The sequence below is a fragment of the Notechis scutatus genome, chromosome 5 (assembly GCF_049901735.1).
Source record: "Notechis scutatus isolate UNSWTSFEM ecotype Mainland chromosome 5, rNotScu1.2, whole genome shotgun sequence".
In the NCBI taxonomy this organism is placed as follows: domain Eukaryota; kingdom Metazoa; phylum Chordata; class Lepidosauria; order Squamata; family Elapidae; genus Notechis; species Notechis scutatus.
In genome coordinates this window covers 46,954,309-46,974,380 of record NC_142013.1, presented here as the reverse complement: position 1 = coordinate 46,974,380, position 20,072 = coordinate 46,954,309, and the positions used below count along the sequence as shown (strand labels likewise).

The 20,072-nt window shown below is 33.4% G+C and overlaps 1 protein-coding gene across 1 annotated transcript in view; it reads left to right on the top strand.

The window, feature by feature from the left end:
- The first annotated feature begins 365 nt into the window (after positions 1 to 365).
- TMPRSS15 (transmembrane serine protease 15) overlaps positions 366 to 20,072 on the top strand; it is a 67,439-nt gene continuing 47,732 nt past the window's right edge. Inside the window, exons 1-9 of the mRNA XM_087967529.1 lie at positions 366 to 406; positions 790 to 797; positions 3,437 to 3,558; positions 5,133 to 5,200; positions 10,367 to 10,518; positions 13,004 to 13,045; positions 13,146 to 13,187; positions 15,360 to 15,473; positions 18,958 to 19,066. Coding sequence (XP_087823655.1) covers positions 366 to 406; positions 790 to 797; positions 3,437 to 3,558; positions 5,133 to 5,200; positions 10,367 to 10,518; positions 13,004 to 13,045; positions 13,146 to 13,187; positions 15,360 to 15,473; positions 18,958 to 19,066 — 698 coding nt within the window. The remainder of the gene's footprint in view (positions 407 to 789; positions 798 to 3,436; positions 3,559 to 5,132; positions 5,201 to 10,366; positions 10,519 to 13,003; positions 13,046 to 13,145; positions 13,188 to 15,359; positions 15,474 to 18,957; positions 19,067 to 20,072) is intronic.

Genomic DNA, 20,072 nt, shown 5'->3' with positions numbered 1-20,072 from the left:
TATCTGCTGTTGTCCCTAAAATGTTGGAAAAATATGTGAGGCAGGAGGCATTCTGGGTTTATCTCTTCAGTCAACTGATGACTCTACATGTGGAACTATAGGAGTGTAAAAAGACTCCCTGTTGCAAACTATTTATTCCACACCTTGTGGAATAAAATGAGATGTTTCCCCAATTATGTTTTTGAATGCGGTATCAATCCCTCATGCTACATATGGAAAGTGGCATATAAATATGTCTTTAATATTGTTGTTGAGATACCATTTCTGTTATTAAATGAAACCAGTAGGAGATTTTAGTGATCAGAATAAGTTATATCATATACTGTATCTACTATAGCTCTCTTTAGAGGGAACAGTCAGTCACTATGAACGTCCAGAGTTTGCCAGCTAAGCCAATTGTCTTAAGGTACTATTTGGTAGGACTATAAAAAAATAAGGTAATGAACTAGAATAGCATATTCATCTTCACTGTTCTCTCTTATATGTACATTTTTTATGTTTAAATGCCTTTTTTTCCAGCTACATAAAAAACAACTTTTCACTCCATGGAAACAGGTGATCCTCAGTTCTACTTTTGCATACATTAGAACTTCAATCGTAATTTGTAAAAACTGAAAGCTTCTAAAAAAATCCAAGTTTATAATAAATTCTCCTTAAAATTTCCTTGTCCTCATATGTGAAGGTCCTCTAGCCACTTTGCATCTCACAGGCTCCAAAAATATTTTAGGTGTATTTCTTGTCCAGCAGATTTCCCATTACTACTTTACATTTTGATTTATCTCTTGCCAGGTACAAAGGTAAATTGATCCATAATTTCCAGCACTTGGAAGTAACTATAAGCTAAACAACTGAAAGTATCAATGTGCAATTTCATTGCAATTTCGCTAGTAGCACATCAAAAAATAATGCAAAGTTGAAGATTAACATTTACAGCCCTGGCTTTTGAATATGTACATATGTTATCTTGAAAAATATTATCTTCTGGACATTACTATCATTAGTACTTTTTCTTTGGATATAAAGTCTACTATATGATGGAACCTAGAAATGAAATTATTAAATGCATTATGATTAAAGCCTTTTGTTTTTTCATGTCTTATGATGTAAACCTCTGGAATCATTGAGTCCAGCAGTATATAAAAATAAATAATTAACTAGAATCATCTTAATTATATACCCATCCTCAAATTATAACTATTATTCTCAAAATTACAGGAAACTGGCAGCAATTTCAGTTCCCAGATCAAAATGAATAAAAAAGTGGGATTCAAGAAGACAAACATCCCTTTTAACAACTATGAACTTTTTCTCACTGTTCTATTTATAATCTCCCTATGTATTTGTATTGTTTTATTAACATTTCTATGGTTGTTCAACAAGACAACTGAACAAGGTAAGAAACTACAACTTTGTAATTAGTTCTATGTTGAAAATGAACAATCTTAAATTGCTGTTGATATATACAGTATTTAATTGCTCATATTGTTTGATACTGTAATGACTACTTGAAAAAAGCTACATATTAAAAGCAGACATTCTACCCTGGAAGTTTGTAACAGCATGATATATTTATAAGATATTGATTAACTATATATCTGAGAAGTTAGTGCTATATTTAATTTATTTTAAACAAACTTTAAAAATATGTTCTAATTATCATTTTTTGTATACCAATCAATGGTAAACTGCAAAAAACTATTTATAAAAAAACTGTTTCATGCCTAAGAGAAGTGTTAATCTTTCATTCTAATAATACTCTGAAAGTATTAGCTTCCTAATATCATACCTCATACTAAAATTGTCTGCCTATTATTGCTCTCTCACTAGTATCTCAGCAATATTAATCCAACTTGAAACTATTGATTTACATGACTAAAGCCATACATATTTTTATATGTATTATATCAGTTTTCTATGGTTTTATTAGTATGAATTAAAAACAACTCTAAGCCTCTTCTTAGGTCCAATATGGTCTATGTCAGAGGTTTCCAAACTTGGCAACTTTAAGACTTGTAGACTTCAACTCTGAGAATTCTGAGAGTTGAAATCCACAAGTCTTAAAGTTGCCAAGTTTGGGGACCCCTGGTCTATGTAATTCATTAAAGTAAATAAAACAATACAGCAAGATTGATGAAATTTAAATTAATAACTCAGTTTATATCATATACCTATCAGCACTGTATTATAAAGGAGGCTAATATAAAGAAGTCATTTTATCTGACAATAAAGCACTAATATAATTCTCAGTATGTGAATAGGGTTGGTTGACCATATATTTAGATCTGTAAAAGATAACACAACACTATTTTCCAGAAACATGAATCTAAGTGTTCTCAATTTGTATCAACTTCATAAACTTCTAAACATCAGACCTGGCTTTTTAAAAAATACATATTCTCCCACAACCACATCCTGGTCTTCAACTGTAGCATCATTAGTACAGAATAGTTCAGTTGTTTGTGTTCTGTCTGAACTGAGAATAGTCTTGGAGTTTCTGCTTATGCTGTTGTCAGAATGGATCATCCATTGTTTCCCGAGTACAGAAAAATATGATGTCGCTCTCCATTAGGTCCCATGATTTGAATTGTTTTGTGTTCTAAGTTGTCTTAAGCCCTTTTAAACATAGGGTTTTTGATCTAGCAAGAATCTATCTGATTGACTACAACATTTGCCAAAGCTCCCTCACCTCCTGTAGTTGATCATTAATCTGTGTAGCCATTTCATTCTGGCCAGATAGGCTCCTATGTTCTCTGCTTTTTAAATGATATTATTTACAGTTGTTCCAGTGATTGTTTATTAATTCAATAAACTTTCTTTGACTCAGGTTTTCTCACCCTTTCACTGCATCTAATTCTTACATCTTCCACCTTTTGATTTCTATCCAAGTTTGGAAAAGTACACTTGCATTACTTCAATGCAATGGTGGGATTCAAACAATTTTACTACCGGTTCTGTGAGTGTAGCTTGGTGGGCATGGCATGGCTTGGTGGGGGCATGGCTTGGTGAGCATGGCAGGGGAAGGATACTGTAAAATCCCATTCCCTCCCCACCCCACTAACCTGCTTTCCATTCTCCTGTGCAGGGCAACAAAAGAAGACCCAGCTAATCAGCTGGGACTCAGGAGGCAGAGAATAGATGGGGGCAGGGCCAGTTAGGTAGTATTTGCTGGTTCTCTGAACTACTCAAAATTTCTGGTACCAGTTCTCCAGAACTGTCAGAACCTGCTGAATACCACCTCTGTTTCAATGCTAGAAATAGAATGAAAACTGTTTATAATGACAATATATACAATTAAATATTTATTCCATCTCTATTTGCATGAATCCATCCATTCATATCTATTCATAGATAGAAAAAATGCAAAAAAAAAAGTCTAAACTAATAATAGAATGAGAGAAACAATTTGCTTTCTCACTATCCTTTTTTTTAAAATCAGGACTAAAAGACCATGAAGCAAAGGGAATATTTACAATAAAATCAGGAGCATTGTTCACCCCTGCTTTGCAAAATAAATCATCAGTAGACTTCAAAGTTCTTGCCTTTGATGTTCAGCAAATGGTAAAGATAAACTTATTTTTACTGAATTATTTCTGTATTTCCACCTTCCCTTTTTTGATTAAATAAGTCAATGCCCTATCAATATATGTGAATGAATGTGCAAGTGAGAAGAATATAAAAGCAATACCACTTAAACTTATGTATGTTTTACAGCCATCTCTAAGAGGTTTACAGAGTCAGCATATTGCCCCCACCAATCTAGGTTCCCATTTTACTGACCTCGGAAGGATGGAAGCTGAGTCAACCTTGAGCCAATAACAGTCAAACTGCTGACAGCCAGCAGAATTGGCCTGCAAAACTGTATTCTACTCATTGTGCCACCATGCATGTGCATGTATAAGTCCATAAGAGATGGCATGTTCTGTGTTCATCAATTAAAGGTAATCCCTTCCCTGTTGTAGTGACTTCTCTATTATCTGCCTGCAATGTCACACTCATAGACATAGAAGACTTATTCAAGCCTATGTGCAAGACGTCTTTTTAAAAGGTTTTAACTATCTAAATATTCCCATAGATATTGAATTAGATTGACATACAAGCCCACTTTAAATGTAAATATATAATGTTGCTGACAAGTATGGTCAGGTATGTATTTTATTTTTATATTACTGCTTTTAAATTTTGATTTTTTAAAAACCTTTTTGCTGTTCAAAGTTTCTCTACAATAGAATGGCAATATACTGCAGGTTAAATAATTACATAGAACTACAGTATAGACAGAAAAGTTTAGAAAGCAAGCAAATTCAAAAATGGTATATAGTATACAATATTACAATGCTAAGAACAAATAAAACATAGAAAAGAGCCTGTCTAGAGAAGGAAACCATGTGAGCTAACCAAAGAATATTCTTATAAGAGATTTGCCACCCACCATAATTCAAGGCCTGAAGGGATAACCAGGTTTTCAAACATTTTTAAACACAGTCATGATGGGAACTATAAGGGCCACTTAGATGACATTGGTTGTGGAACTCAGAACATGAGCACTTGTCCAAGTTAAACATGTCATAAGTTTACAGTTCTTTACATTGCCACAAGAGATCCGAATCTAGTCCCGTTGAATTCCGTTGATGTTTATCTATTGCCAATTTAGTGCTGACCATAGATTGATTCTTGCTCATAGGCTTGAATAAATCTTCTATGTTGAAAAAGGTTTCAACATAGAAGATTTATTCAAGCCTATGTGCAAGAATGGTCCTGATTATTTGCCCCTGACAGTCAATTGATATAAATCAATTAGTGTATGCATATGTATGTGTGTATCCTTTTCCTTCATGGTCATTATTTTTGAGCAGAAAAATGTAACTGCTGAATTAACCAAAGTTTATCTGTCTGTCTGTCGGATCAGCTTTCTTTTCTCTATTTATATATATATCTACATCAACAAAGCCATGATATTATTTAAAAAATATTAATTTGTAAGAAAAAAACCTGAATATTTCTTATATTTCTTGCCTTTATAGGAAGAGGAGTTCAGGGGATTTTTTTTAGATATCACTTTTTATATTTTTTATATTAGAAAAATATAAAATATATTCTACAATGTTTTATATTGTTCATCTTTGTATATTTAGATAGATGATATGTTACATGCAAGTGAACTTCAAAATGATTATAAGGGAAGTAAAGTTACACAGTTCAGGTAAGTTCATTTTGTATAAAAATTAATATTAGGATGGACATTATGTGCACATGTTTGAAATATTACTGAAATCATAGGATCTCTCACACTAGCATTATGTTTATTCCTCTTCATCTGCTTCTAAGACTACAGTTTTAAAATTCATACGTCTTATGCTCAGTATAGATTCTGTTCTATGCTCTATAGGAAAATTGGAGTAAATTTTCCTTATTTCCTTATTTCTTAATGAAAGAGTAGTAGTAAAAATAAATGAAAATTAAGGAAAGAAATCAAAAGTGGGGGGAAAGTTCCTTTGCTTTCCATTCATCAGCCCAAAGGAATCCATTCCTGGATGAAGCATACTTATAAATTATGAGCTATAATATAAGTGATCCTTAACCTAGAATTGTGATTGGAACTTCCATCACTAAGTGATGCAGTCATTAAGACGCACTTGATTTTATGATCTTTTTTTCCATGGATGTTAACTCATTAAATGAATTATGCCACTATTAAATGAATGTAGTTTCTGCCTTCGAATTTGCTTGTCAGAAGTCCCTGGAAAGATCATAAATGGTGATCATAAGACCGTGGGGCTCTGCAACTATCATAAATACATGCCAATTACAAGCACCCAAATTTTGATCACATGAATTTTGTGCAATGACCATAAATGGGAGGACTGCTCATAAGTCAATGTTCAGCAGTGATGTAACTTCAAACAGTCATTAAATGAATAATCGTAAGTTGAGAACTACCCATAGAACCATACTGGTCTGGTACGATTTGGTAAAAAAAATATTTTATTACTTTCTACTCTAGAGGCAAAAGAAAGAGTGACTGATCCCAAATCATCCAACCTAATAAGCTCTGTCCTCCATAACAGAGAACTGGCTATCCCAGTTCATAACCACTCTTTTTACCTATCACAAAATTATGGAGGATGAATTTCTCCAGGAATCATTTTCTTTAGTCCATATCCTAATCAGATCTGTTAAGAAATAAGATGCGTTTCCTCATCATTCATTTTAACAATCATTGAATACCTTTGCTAATGTTATTAAAATATAGAATCACCATTCTCAAGTTCAGTAGTTTTAATTGTCAGATTATTTTATATATGCTATAAATTAAAGAAGAGGGCAAATGTTTGGCTTTAATAAAAATGAAAGTATGTATTTGCTAATGTTTCACCAACCAGGATCATCTTTCTCAAGTTCCACAGGATTAGCTATCCCATTATATTAATAAAAAGTTAAATAAGAGGGTAAATCTTTTACTTGAATAAGAATGAAGATATGCTGTATACAGACAAACATCTCCACAGCAATATCCATTTCAGTATTCTAAAACTCTCATTCATAGTCTAGTCCAGAATTCTTGAATTTTTGATGAAATCTTGTCCAAATCATAACCACTCTCAAGTCTGTTTAGCTTTTAACATTAGACAATCTCAGCTTGGTTTTATATTCCTCATTTCAATTAACAGACGGATTATTGTGATAGTGCTCTAAATCCATGTAATCATCATAGACCAAAACATGATTTTAAACATGACAGTAGAAATCATATTATGCATATAATTTGTAGAGGTTTTTATCTTTCACTTCTCAAGTTATGAGGTTCATGAAATCTTTCTTCATACATAGTACTTACAAGTGATAAAAATAGGAGTCTACTCTCATACACTTGACATAAAATTCTGTGTGGTTTAGTTCAGGTTTCGATTTTAGCTTTATTAAGTGTGTAAACATTGATACAGAGCAAAGTACTAAAATCAAGTTAATTTTAATTCAGAAAATTACACTCAGTTGTCATGCTTATTAGTACTTAGGCTGCTATATGCAAAAAAGCCACTTATTGACAGGTTTGAATAACATCTAATATTATACTAAAAACAATAAACCAACAAACAAGCAACTCTATTTTGTTCTTTTCCAAATGTAAATCATCAGAGTAAAATATTTTTAATATATTTATATTAATAGATTAATATAAGGGACAATTAATATGGGATATAATTAAGCACTGACATAGTCTGCTGGTTAATGTGGCTTGTTTGGCTTTGGTTTAACCTGCTGTGTGCACCTTGCCTTTGCATTCTTAAAATCATAATTTAATCAGTAAACCATAGGTTAACAAAGTGTGATTTAATTGTGAAATGTGACCCTTTAGAATGGCTGATCAATATTTAACAAGAACAAGCAGTTCTTGTTGAACTGATTGCAAACCAAACCCACTCAACTTGTAGAACTTTGATTTCATTACTTTTTTGTCTGCAGAACATGTATCCTTTTAATTCAAAGAACATTTCCTTGCAATTTTTCTATTGAAAACATGTATTGTATTACAATGTTCTTTGTTGCAATCTGATTTCATATTTGAAATTCTGATAAGTCAGAAACATAGCATAGAAATAATTGCCTAAAGCATTACAGTATATGAATCATTTAAGAAATTAAAGGAAAAGTCTTTGAATATACTGCACCTTCCCTTTGACCTTAAAAGAATTAATCATCTCTTAGTCATTGCTGCCTCAGTGACAAAATACTGATATAGGTCTTTAAAATGACTAAAGGTCACTGGCTCTGTAACTAAAACAAATGCTTCTTTACATCAACAGAAAAAATATATATAGTTACCACTATCCTCAGTCCTATTCTTGCTAGAGAAATTGATACAGAGAATAACTGACAATAAGAAAATCAAACTAATATGATGATGGCAATAGATGAAGTTATCTAGTTTAGATAAACTGTAAGATGCTAGATAATTTTAATAGTCTGCAAGGAAAAACCAAGCTCAGAGGGTAGCAAGGACCCCTCATTTGTGGAAAATGCCAATGTTCCAGTTAAAGGATAGAAGACGAAAAAGATATGTCACATCAACAACAATATATAGAAGACAAACTAAGATAAAATTTACTACATTTTTAGACTCTCAGAGACTAAGTGGACTTATCTCAGGGTAATTTGGCAACATCAATAAATCATATTTTAAATAGCATCCTTTGATCTTATTTCTTGGCTGCACTGGATAATATTTTTAAAGATTAATAAGATACAATAAAATGAAGTACAAAACTACTTATTTCACTTAAAACAATGCCACATAGTCAAGATAAAGCTATAAGCTAGGATAGTCCAACCATGTGGGGGTTACAAATAGCATGTTAACATAACAGTCTTCAAGAATATAATATGTAATATACCTGGTGCTCTCATGAATTTCTATGGAGTGGCAACATGATTAAAAAGAGTTATTTTATAGTTCCATGGTACAACTCCTTCAGAAAATGTATTTCCAATGAAAATAAAGGTGAGGTATTGAGCAATTAATTAATCTTATGTTAAAACCCCACGTCTTTTGGAAAATTGATTTTGTTAATGTCAATTTATCAATGGACATACATTTTAAATTTTATTTTTTTAAATTAAAGTTCAAGTTTAAATTGTAAAGTGTAATTTAAATTATTTTAAAGTTAAATTTAAAAAGTATATCATGTTAATTACTTTCAACCACTGCACTTCAATTATTTGCAATTTGTACTCCTTTATTCCTTACTGTGTATCTATATAAATGTATAAAGGAAAAGGGGCAAGTAATAACTGATCATCATCCTGGATTCTGTGGATTTATCTGTATCTAAATTTTAAATTTATTTTTTTACATATAATCATGATTTCCTCATTGGTCTTGGACTGGTTAAGCAGATTGTTAAACTTACAATAGTTTTAATATTAATTAGTTCATTTATTAATATCATTGCCTGATTGTAAACATGATTTCTACCTATGTAAGACAGATGTCTGATTCCATGTCTTTTTTAATTAATATGTTTAAGAAAATAGGAAGCTATTATATTAATATAAGCCATTGTCCTATTTATGTGATCTCTCAATTGAAGAGTAGCTTGGCCCACTCATTCCAACCGAAGAGGCTTGCTATAGGTCCCATCTGCTGAGAAATTCAAGCAGGCAGGTTCTAGGAGAAGAGCCTTTTCTGCTGTGACCCCATCCCTGTGGAATACTCTACCACTGAAGGCAAGGACTACTCCAGTGGTGGTATTCAGCCAGTTTGCACCGGTTCAAATGAACCGGTAGCGTGAGTTGCAGAACTGGTAGTAACTTCTGGCTGGCCACGCCCCCAACCCAGTCGCCCAGTCGCTGCTCACTTACTTGCCCCACCCACCCAATGCTCGCTCACCCTGGCTCACCTGCCTGATGCATGCTGCCCGGTCACTCCTTAAAGTATTTCTTTTTTTTTTCCCTCCTGACAATCAGCTGTTCCTAATATCAGCTGTGCTGAGATTCCTCTCACTTATTTACTGCTTTGCCAAGGAGGCTTCCCTGAGGCCCAGGAAGGCAAAAATGGAGGGAGGCACAGCCCCCCACCCCCTCCATCTTTTGCCTTCCTGGGCCCCAGGGAGGCCCCAAAATGAAGCATGGGGGAGTTCTGTGTGCCGCTCCTATCCTCCGTTTTCTGACTTCCTGAACCCAAGGGAAGCCATCTGGGAGCAAAAACAGCCCCCCCCCAGGAGACTTCTCTGAGGCTCAGAATGCCCCAAAACGGAGTGCAGGGGAGTGCTGAGTGCCCCCCCCATCTTCCTTTTTTTGCCTGACTGAGCCCAAAGGAAGCCTTCTGAGAGCAAAAATGCCCCCCAGGAGGCTTCTCTGAGGCCCAGAAAGCCCAAAAAACAGTGCGGGGATGTTGCAAAAAAAAAACCACGCCCACCCAGTCACATGGCCATGCCCCCTAGCCATGCCTACAGAACCAGTAGTAAAAAAAAAAATTGAATCCCACCACTAGACTACTCCCACCATTTTGGCTTTCTGGAACAGTATTGAAACATGGCTTCGCCAATTGGAAGGGCCCTATATACAAACTGGCTCTCTAAGTTAATCAAAGTGGGTGGAAAGCAAGCATGTTTTAAACAAAAGAATATTTTAAGATTTCACATAAAAATACACCACCACCCCTTTTTGTTGCCTTTTAGCCTTTAAATTTGTTACAAACAATTTCAGTGTTATATAGTTAGGTGTATATGATGTTATAAAAAAGGAGGAAAATTCAAGCCATTAAGAATCATGCTAGTTTAGTGCCATGATTCTGGTTATTCATCTGTTATTCAATAAAAATTAATGTATGTTTGTATACTAATTTTTGTTGTTGTTTATCTCTGTCCAGAAATGGCAGTGTAATTGTACTCTTCAAACTTTTCTTTGTACGGTGGGTGTCTGAAGTAAACATAAAGAATGCGTTGGTGTATGGCATCAAAGAGAATAAAAGTGAACTCTTACAGACTTTTAACATTGATGTGAACAGTATAGAAATAACAGGTAATCCACATTTTTTTAAATACAGGAAAGTGTTTTTTAATTGGTTATTTTCTGCTGATTCTTGCTTTGATACTGGCATCTTCACCACTGTATTTATGTTCATACCAACACTTTCTGTTGCTTTCAGAATTAACCATTGTAAAATATTTATGATCCCCACATGCATAGATAAATAGATAGATAGATAGATAGATAGCAGATTATATATATATGTGTGTGTGTGTGTGTGTGTTTTCTTAAGTTTTCGCGGGTACTTACCTGAATGGTATTCAGCTTTGTTCGGGTATTTTCCCATGTCATTATAGTTGTGCTTTTAAAGTTGTAGCAAAAACATATATACATATATACATATGTATATATAACAATACAGAAGCCTGATGATGGCAGATGAGATTCTGCTGAAACGTTGCTACAACTTTAAAAGCACAACTATAATGACGTGGGAAAATACCCGAACAAAGCTGAAGGCCATACATATACATATATACATATATATATATATATATATATATATACATATATACATATTTGTTTTCTGAGGTTCTCGCGGGTATTTGTATGTGGATCTTTGGTTATTCGGGTTTTCTCCCGCGTAAGATTGGAAGTATCTAGGCAACGTTTCGATGAAGTCTCATTCATCATCTTCAGGCTTCTGTCTTCAGCTCTGTGCTTCTCAGAGTGATGTGAGCTTGCAGCTGCTTCTTCCTTTTAACTGCTAGTGGGGTGTGACTTGATTGGGTGGGGGCTTGGCTGTGTTCTGATTGGGTGGGGATGTGTTCTCATTGGTTGGGGGTTTGGCTGTGTTCTGATTGGTTGGGGGGTTGGCCATGTTCTGATTGGCTGGAGGTGTGTTCTGTTCAGGTGGGGGCTTGGTTGTGCTCAGGTTGGTCTTAGTTACTGGGGGATTTGAGCTGGTGAGCTGTGATCTTGCTGTTTGGCTTCGAGTTCGTGGTTGTGCTGCATCTTCATGGTGGGGGTCAGTTCGCTTCATGTATGGCTCAGAGGGGTTTGAAGTGGGTAGTGATGCAGCTGCAGTGCGGCTTCTGGTCTGTGGTCGTGTCTCATCTTCTGTGTGGGTGTGAGTCTGCTTTTTATGTGGAAGTGTTGTGGTGGCATCTCGTGTGGCCCTCGTGGGTGTGGGTCTGGTGTCATTCATCATGTTGGGTACTCGTCTGTTCATGAGGGCGGGTTTCCAAATGGCTGGTAAGCGGGAGGTGTCATCTCTTTTATTCATGCTGTGTGGGCGTTTTTCTATCTCTATGGCTTCTCTGATTATTCTGTTGTTGAAGTGTTCGGTTTTGGCGATAAAATATTTGATAAAAATATAAATAAAATATTTGATAAATATTTATATATAATAAAAACTATTTTTATTATAATAAAAACTATTCCAAGTTTCAAACTCACGATTGGCTAGAAGGTGAAACATTTTTCCAGCAAGAATGAAATATTAATAATATGGTCTCACATGACTACATGACTATGTGAATCTGGGAGTGGGGGAGAGACTTCATATTCAATAAAACGGCTTAAAGGGGTTTACAAAGTATTTTTTTCATATTTTAAAGGTAAGTACTGAGCCTTAAAACTCTGATCCAAATGTTATTTGAGATTCAGGATCTGCTGTTCTTCTTTTTCCAATGAACCTGGTGATTATGAAACACTGAGGTGATTTATTTAGTTCATAACATATATACAATTTTTTCTCTATTTTGTAATCAGTGATGTTACCTAGTTTGAGTAATGAAATGTCTGCAAGAAAATAAGCAAGCTCAGAGAGTATCAAGGACTCCTCATTTCAACCCTGAGCTACAAATATTCTCCCTTATTTTGTAATTGCTATAATCCATGCAACTTTAAAAAAAAATATTTTATAGCATATATTGTGTAGGAATATTTAAAGTATCATACTTTATATTCAAATTTTGAACTCCAAACTGAAATTACTTGGGGAAAAATCCATCACTTAGCATAAATTTCCTCCTTACTTGTCTTTGGTTCCTATATATGAATTGCTCTCTTACAGTTTATCTCACATGGCTGAAATTGTTTTAGTTAATGATACAGAAACATTTTCATTTCTTTTATCAACTTAACTTAGAAGATCAAATTCTAAACAGTGCTGTGTATAATTCAATGGTAGGTTAGAAGTTTAACAATATCAAGATGTAATAACATATAATATATTGAAGGAATATAAAGTCAGGAAGCTGAACAAAATTACAATCACAAGCAAAAAAAATGTTTACTTTGATTTTATTTAGAAATAATTGCACAGGGAGAGGCTGTTCATTTGCTTTATTTTCTGTTTCACTAATTTTGGAATATTTACTAACAACCCTTTCGTAACACCTCGTTAATAAGAATAAAATTCATTCACTTTTTGCATTATTGTATAAAGTGAAAATAATAAATACCAGTTAAGTTAGAAACAAAGCAGAATTTTTATGATTTATTTAAAAAGTCTGTTTGGTTCATTTTGCAGATTTGGGAATATCTACTTCAAGCAGTCCTTTGACAACATCCGGTTAGTCAATACAAAATGCATATTATTGTTTTATTAATTAATGAAAACCCCTTGAGAAAATTATCCCTTTTTTCTTTATTTTGTTTGATTTATTTTGCAGATTTGGAAATATTTAGTACAAGCAGTCCTTCAACAACTTCTGGTTCGTAAATATAGAATGTACCACTGCACTGGAGAATTTTTTATTCTATTAATTAATAAAAACAGCTTTTAAAAAATTAACTTTTTCTTTTGTTGTTTGATTCACTTTCCAGGATTGGGGATAACTAGTACAACTATTTCAACAACACCTGGTTAGTAAATACAGATTTTATTAAGTACACAAAAACTTAGGTACGGTATATGGAATCCCCCAACTTTTTAAAATAAAATTGCTTTGTGAAAAAATTTTCATATTAGTTTTAGTTTTGTAATTGAAACTTTCACTTTCCAGGGCTAAGCACAATAAATACAAGTTCTGATTTCATTTAAGTTAATATATAGATTGTGACATGATAAAAAAAATAAAACACATTAAAATTCTGGGTATACAAATTGTATTTATTTAATTTTCCAACTCAAACATACATAGTCATTTTTTTTAAAGTACACTAATGTCCTTTTATCTATTTTTATAACAAAAATAATCTGTGTTTCTTCTAGAATATATCTATTTCTGCGTATAATTACAAATAATTTTCATTATTTTATATCACATTCAAATACTGGATTCGGGAATATTACTCTTTTTCTGTAACAGTGAATTGATTTCTATCTATTTTAGTAATTGGAACATATAACAATTGGTAAATATTTAGATAAATAAGCCTCATTTTTAAACTTACATTTCAACATGAGTTTGTTAAATGAATCTCTCTCTCTCTCTCTCTCCCTCCCCCCCCCTCCGTGTGTGTGTGTGTGTGTGTGTGTGTGTGTGTGTGTGTGTCTGTGTGTGTGTGTGTGTGTGTGTGTGTGTGTGTGTGTGTGGTCTGTGTGTATGTGTCTTTGTGTGTGTTTCACTCTAACTTGGAAAGAAAATCAGTAACCACAAGTAAACATAACCAATGGATTCATTTTCCTTCTCCAGTAGATGGCATTGTTGTTTAGTTTTCAGAAGAACAAATAAAAAAGAAATAATAAAATAAAATAATAAAAAAATAAAATAAAATAAAATAAAATAAAATAAAATAAAATAAAATAAAATAAAATAAAATAAAATAAAATAAAATAAAATAAAATAAAATAAAATAAAATAAAATAAAATAAAATAAAATAAAAAATAAAATAAAATAAAATAATAAAATAAATAAAATAAAATAAAATAAAATAAAATAAAATAAAATAAAATAAAATAAAATAATAAAATTAAATAAAATAAAATAAAATAAAATAAAATAAAATAAAATAATAAAATAAAATAATAAAATAAAATAAAATAAAATAAAAAATAAAATAAAATAAAATAAAATAAAATAAAATAAAATAAAATAAAATAAATAAAATAATAAATAAAATAAAATAAAATAATAAAATAAAATAAAATAAAATAAAATAAAATAAAATAAAATAAAATAAAATAAAATAAAATAAAATAAATATAATAATAAAATAAAATAAAATAAAATAAAATAAAATAAAATAAAATAAAATAATAAAGAAATAACTCTGTTGTTGACATCAGCAAAAATTGTTCTGGCCAATTTCATAAATTTTGCCATTGAAAATAATCAAGGCTAAACTTTCTCACTTAATTTAATAGCAGGATTAAGTTTCCAGAATAAGGAGAAAACATCTCATTAAAGAAAGGCATAGCTCAGTGATTTTACCTATTTCTATAAATTCTAAACATTTATTGTGATCATAGTAATACTTCCACTATTATTTAACATTATTATTGTGTCAGTTTACTGAGTGCATTTATAATTCATCTTCAATACAAAAATCTCAGTAAAAAGCCACTAGAAAGCAAGCCCGCTTTTATTGTCAGGTGCTAGATAACAACAAAGAGAGAATCCAATCTAAAGCCACTTCAAAAGTTTTATTTCAGATGAGTAGCTGTCTTACTTTATACTACATCAATCTCCATTGCATATTCACATCACAGAGTACAGTATATGTCAATGTGAAACAGAACTTTCTTAGACAAATAAATTATGGAATTTTTCATTACATTTTAAGAAGTCCCTTTAATTGCCTATTTCTGAAAATATGTCATTCAAATGTAAGATAATTGAATAGGTTCTTGATTATATCCTATGGGTGGAATGTTTTCTATTCTGGAATACAAAAATTAATCATGTATTCTGTGTTATTTTCTTTTTAAAATATATGTTAGGTAAATGTTTGCCTTCAGATGATCTTTGCGCTGATGATGAAAGCTGCATCAGAAAGGAATTATTTTGTGATGGAATACCACACTGCCCAGATGGCTCAGATGAAAACAGATGTGGTAAGAATGTAAACATCTGTAATTAGCCTCTGGATTTCCAGAGGAATGTTTAATATGAATGTTTAAAATATAAAAATAAACTAAGTCAAGCAGGGTTGGCATTTGTTTTGTTTTACTTTTCAGATATAAATTCTTCAAACGTTTATTTAAAAAAATTCTCGTCTAAGAATATTAATAGATAATTTATTGTGGTTGTCAATACTGTATGACAGCTAGTTTTGTGTAGTGGTTAGGGTGCCATTTTATAAACCAGGAGAACATGAATTCCAGTCCTCCCTTAACCATAAAGCCACTTGGCAATGTTGGGCTAGTCAATCTCTTTTATCCCAAGGAAGCAGCCAATGGCAATCCACTTCTTAAATATTGTCAAGAAAACTGGAGAGACCGTCCAGGTAGTCACTAGGAGACCGACACTCTCTCCTCTCCCTCCCTCCCTCCCTCCCTCTCTCTCTCTCTCTCTCTCACACACACACACACACACAAATAATTGTAGTCTCCAAAGGAGTCTTATATTATTACCGTATATGCCGGCGTATAAGACGACCCGGCGTATAAGACGACCCCCCAACATTTCCACTCAAAATATAGTTTGTTATATACTCGCCCCCTCTTCCGCACGCCTTCCACTTTTGCACTTTTTTTTTTTTGAGGCACTTTTGTCTACCGTGGAAGCGAATCCCGTGAAGCTGAAAGGAGCAGCCAGCCTTCTCCCAGCTCCCAAGGAAGCGAGGCTCGCACCGCCGGGCTCCGCTGAGGTATCCGGCTGGGGCTGTCAGGAGTTGTTACCGCTGGCGCGCCGCGGCTCCAGTCCCGCGTTGCCTCGGGAAGGGAAAGGCAAAAAGGAAGAGCCGCGGCTTTTGCCTTTCCCTTCCCGAGGCAACGCGGGACTGGAGCCAGCGGAGCCGCGCCAGCGGTAACAACTCCTGACAGCCCCAGCCGGATACCTCAGCGGAGCTCGGGCGGTGCGAGCCTCGCTTCCTTGGGAGCTGGGAGAAGGCTGGCTGCTCCTTTGGCTTCACGGGATTCGTTTCCACGGTGCGCAAAAGTGCCTCAGCCGCGGGCAGCCGCAGTGCTTCCCAATTACTATTTGCCGGCGTATAAGACGACCCGGCATATAAGACGACCCCCCCAATTGGAGGCATCTTTTTCAGGGCAAAAAAGTCATCTTATACGCCGGCAAATACGGTATGTACATATTTAACTTTTATGTTAAACAATATGTATATTTGATACTGCCTTCAGTTATGCTTATGGTAATACTTACAATTGTGCACTGGATATGCTAAATCCTAAATGAAATTGGGAGACTTTGAGCTGATTCTATGGTTCCTCCATGTGAAGGGAAATGCTTATAAAAAGCAATCTGAATTGAACCTTCAAAAGACTTGTGCATAATTTGAAGCCACTATCAATATATTCCCTTCTATGTAATCCCTTTTGATAAAAAGGAGTCAGATACTTCCAATCTGAATTGTGCATGATCTTCCTTTCTTATTAATGGAAATATCTTTTTGATTACTTTTACTTTATTTACTTCCCTTATCCTTGAAAAATTCCATTTTCCCATCTGGCAAAAAAGACAAAAAGGTTGCACTCACCCTCTGTGAATATAAGCAGTTTCTGATCTGAAAAGTTTCCTGAGAAAGACATAATATTTTTATAAAGAAAATGTAGCTGTATGAGTGCATTGCATATACAATGCATTTTTCACTTTTGTCATATTCAATTAAATTCAATTTATTACAGTCATAGACTGTAATGTCTACAGAACATAATGTTTTCAAAATTTTAATATTATTTTCTTATAATTATCTCAAAGTTCAGGTTCCAATATATTAGTATAACAAAAGAATTATAGATATTTGAAAATTGTCTTTTGGTTGTCTATAAAATATTTATTTAACCACCTTATTGGTGACATTTAAAGCCATTCAAACAAAAAGTAGAGGGGGATGGTGTTCCTCCTTCACTGGTCATCAAGCAGATAATAACAAGGAAACAGCAATGAATATATGAAAATTGTAGAAACATTTTGGAGCGATACAAAGGTCCTCCTTTTCAATCTTCCAGTCATGAAATTCATTAACTCATCTGCTAATGAAACTCACTGAAAAATCCAGCTAACTGAGAAATTAAGTTTAGCTGATTATTCTCATTGTCTGTTTATCATGTACAAACTATGAGTTGCAGGCTTTGTTTTTTATAAGTTAAATTAACTCAAAAATTTCTACCAAGAACTCATTACTTACTTAGAGAAGATCACTTCAATTACTAAATATACAGTTAACATTAATGTCCTTTGTTTGAGGTTCCAATAAGAATTGCATGTAGTCAAGATGTTAAGTTCCATTTCTCATACCATAATGTCCATAAAGTGCAGGATGCTAGATATCAATCAGGAAAGCAATTTAATGTTTTGATTATCATTTGTAATATTCAGAGCTACAAATAGTAAACTTGAAGGGCCCAGAGCACCTCCATATGGAGAATTCACAAAGAGTAGAAAGAAGATATTTGCAAAATTATGGTGCATTATATTTTGCAGCTTTTCAGTATTGCTTTTTTTTCATTCACCAAATGACAAAATCAATTCTATAGCATGTGAAATCATGTAGAAATTGTGTATATTAATAATGTACACTGCACTGATATTTTATTGACAAAATAAAATATCGGTAGAGTTCTGTACATGATAGGGATATAAAGCCAAGAGCCAATTTGGTTTAGTGGTTAAGGCACCAGGCTAGAAAGCAGGAGAACATGATTTCAACTCTTGAGCTCTTTCTCAGCTCAGCCCATCTCACAGGATTACTGTTGTGGGGGAAATAGGAGGAAGAAGATGTGTTGGATATATTTGCTGTCTTTAGTTATTTGTAATAATAATAATAAAGGTGGAATACAAATTAATTAATTAATTAAAGGCACAGTAAAGGTATAATTTTAATAGTTTCAATAAATCAGTGCATATCTCAACTAAAATATAACTAATGAATAACCCAAGAAGCCCTCCTTTCATAAAATTAAGCAACTCTTCAATATCTTAATTCAGCTTTCAAAACATAAGTACTACTGATGTACTGAACTATTAATAACAATACCACTTTCTGAAAATCCAGAGTTATGTAGAATATAATTTTATTAAGCAAATTTTTATTTTTTAAAAAAAGTATAATGTATTTTTTTAAAGATGTTGTTTCAGAATGATTCAATTCTTTGTTCAATCTTTATAGTGTGAAGTATTATTTTGAAGTGGTATTTTTTGATGATTAATAATTTTTGTTATTTTTAAATAGTTTTTCTAAACTTAGAATTTCATTTGAGTCACACAGAATCTGTCTCTAGATAATACACATAAATTAGTTTTCTAATTTTGAGTGGACATATTTTTATCATTACCAATATTTACTCTATCAAAGACAAAATACTTTGAAATAAAATCAAACTGTTTTATTTTCCTCATTTCTTTACCACCCTGCATTTACAGCTACACCCTGTGATGGAAAATTCATTCTAGATGGCTTGTCTGGATCTTTCCATTCTATTAATTATCCAGAACCCTATAGCTCAAATCTTGTTTGTCGATGGATAATAAAGTAAGGAACTTTATAACATTCTAGATTTTAATTAAACACTTTCTGCAATCAAAGTGATCTTTCCCCCTTATATTAATATTTTAACTGTTTAATTTATGCAATCTAGCCAATATTTATCATGATGCTCCTCATAGATCTATGTGTCAGGGTTCCAACCGATGCCCTAATTAAATCATGAGCCTCAGGCAAGCTTCAAAAGAAATTCAGTTATTTATTAGGAGCTTTATGTCGGCACGGACCAAATGGAGCCAACTCTGACCTCACTTAATTCGTGCTTTGGCTCTGATCCTGCTTCCCTCTCCCCTCAAGGTGTGTCATCAGTCACATTCCCCAACAAAGCAATTTTGTGGATTGTGGAAAATATTTCCTCTGGCCAGTGTGGGTTTCTGTAGAGATGATCTTGATGTGCTGGCTGGAATGTGCTTTGTTTTGATTGAAATACAAGCTCCTTGATGCAGCTGTGAAGTTCGATTCCCCACCCCCCTTTTCTATGGCAACTCGAGGGCAGGTCAGGGATGCTTCATGAGTTGACACCATATTTTCCTAATATTGCAATGCCTATATAATTTGAAAGCATAACAAACCATTCTCTAGTATAATTTTAAACCCCTATCTAGGTAACTGTTGCCTGAAAGTCCTTCCAGCTAACTCATGTGAGCCATTTTCTCATTTATTTAATTATTTTATTTGTAAGCTACTTCCAAGTGATTATAAGCAAAAATAACAAAATAGGAAAAAATACAGCTTTCTTGAAAATACAACCTACCCCAGAAACAAGCCCTAATTCGATTTTCATAGCTCTGCCTAATATAAGCCCTACCCCAAAACTAAGCCCTGGTTAAGTCTTGCCCACCATCTGATTGTACAAGGTGGGGTGAGGTGTATGTATAAAATCAAATTAGGGAGTGGGTAGAGGGATGGAGCTGCCCCATGCACCTTGTACCCGCTTACCTTAGGACTGCTGCAGCCAGGTCCCCTATGCCTTGACACCTGTCGTGCCACTGCC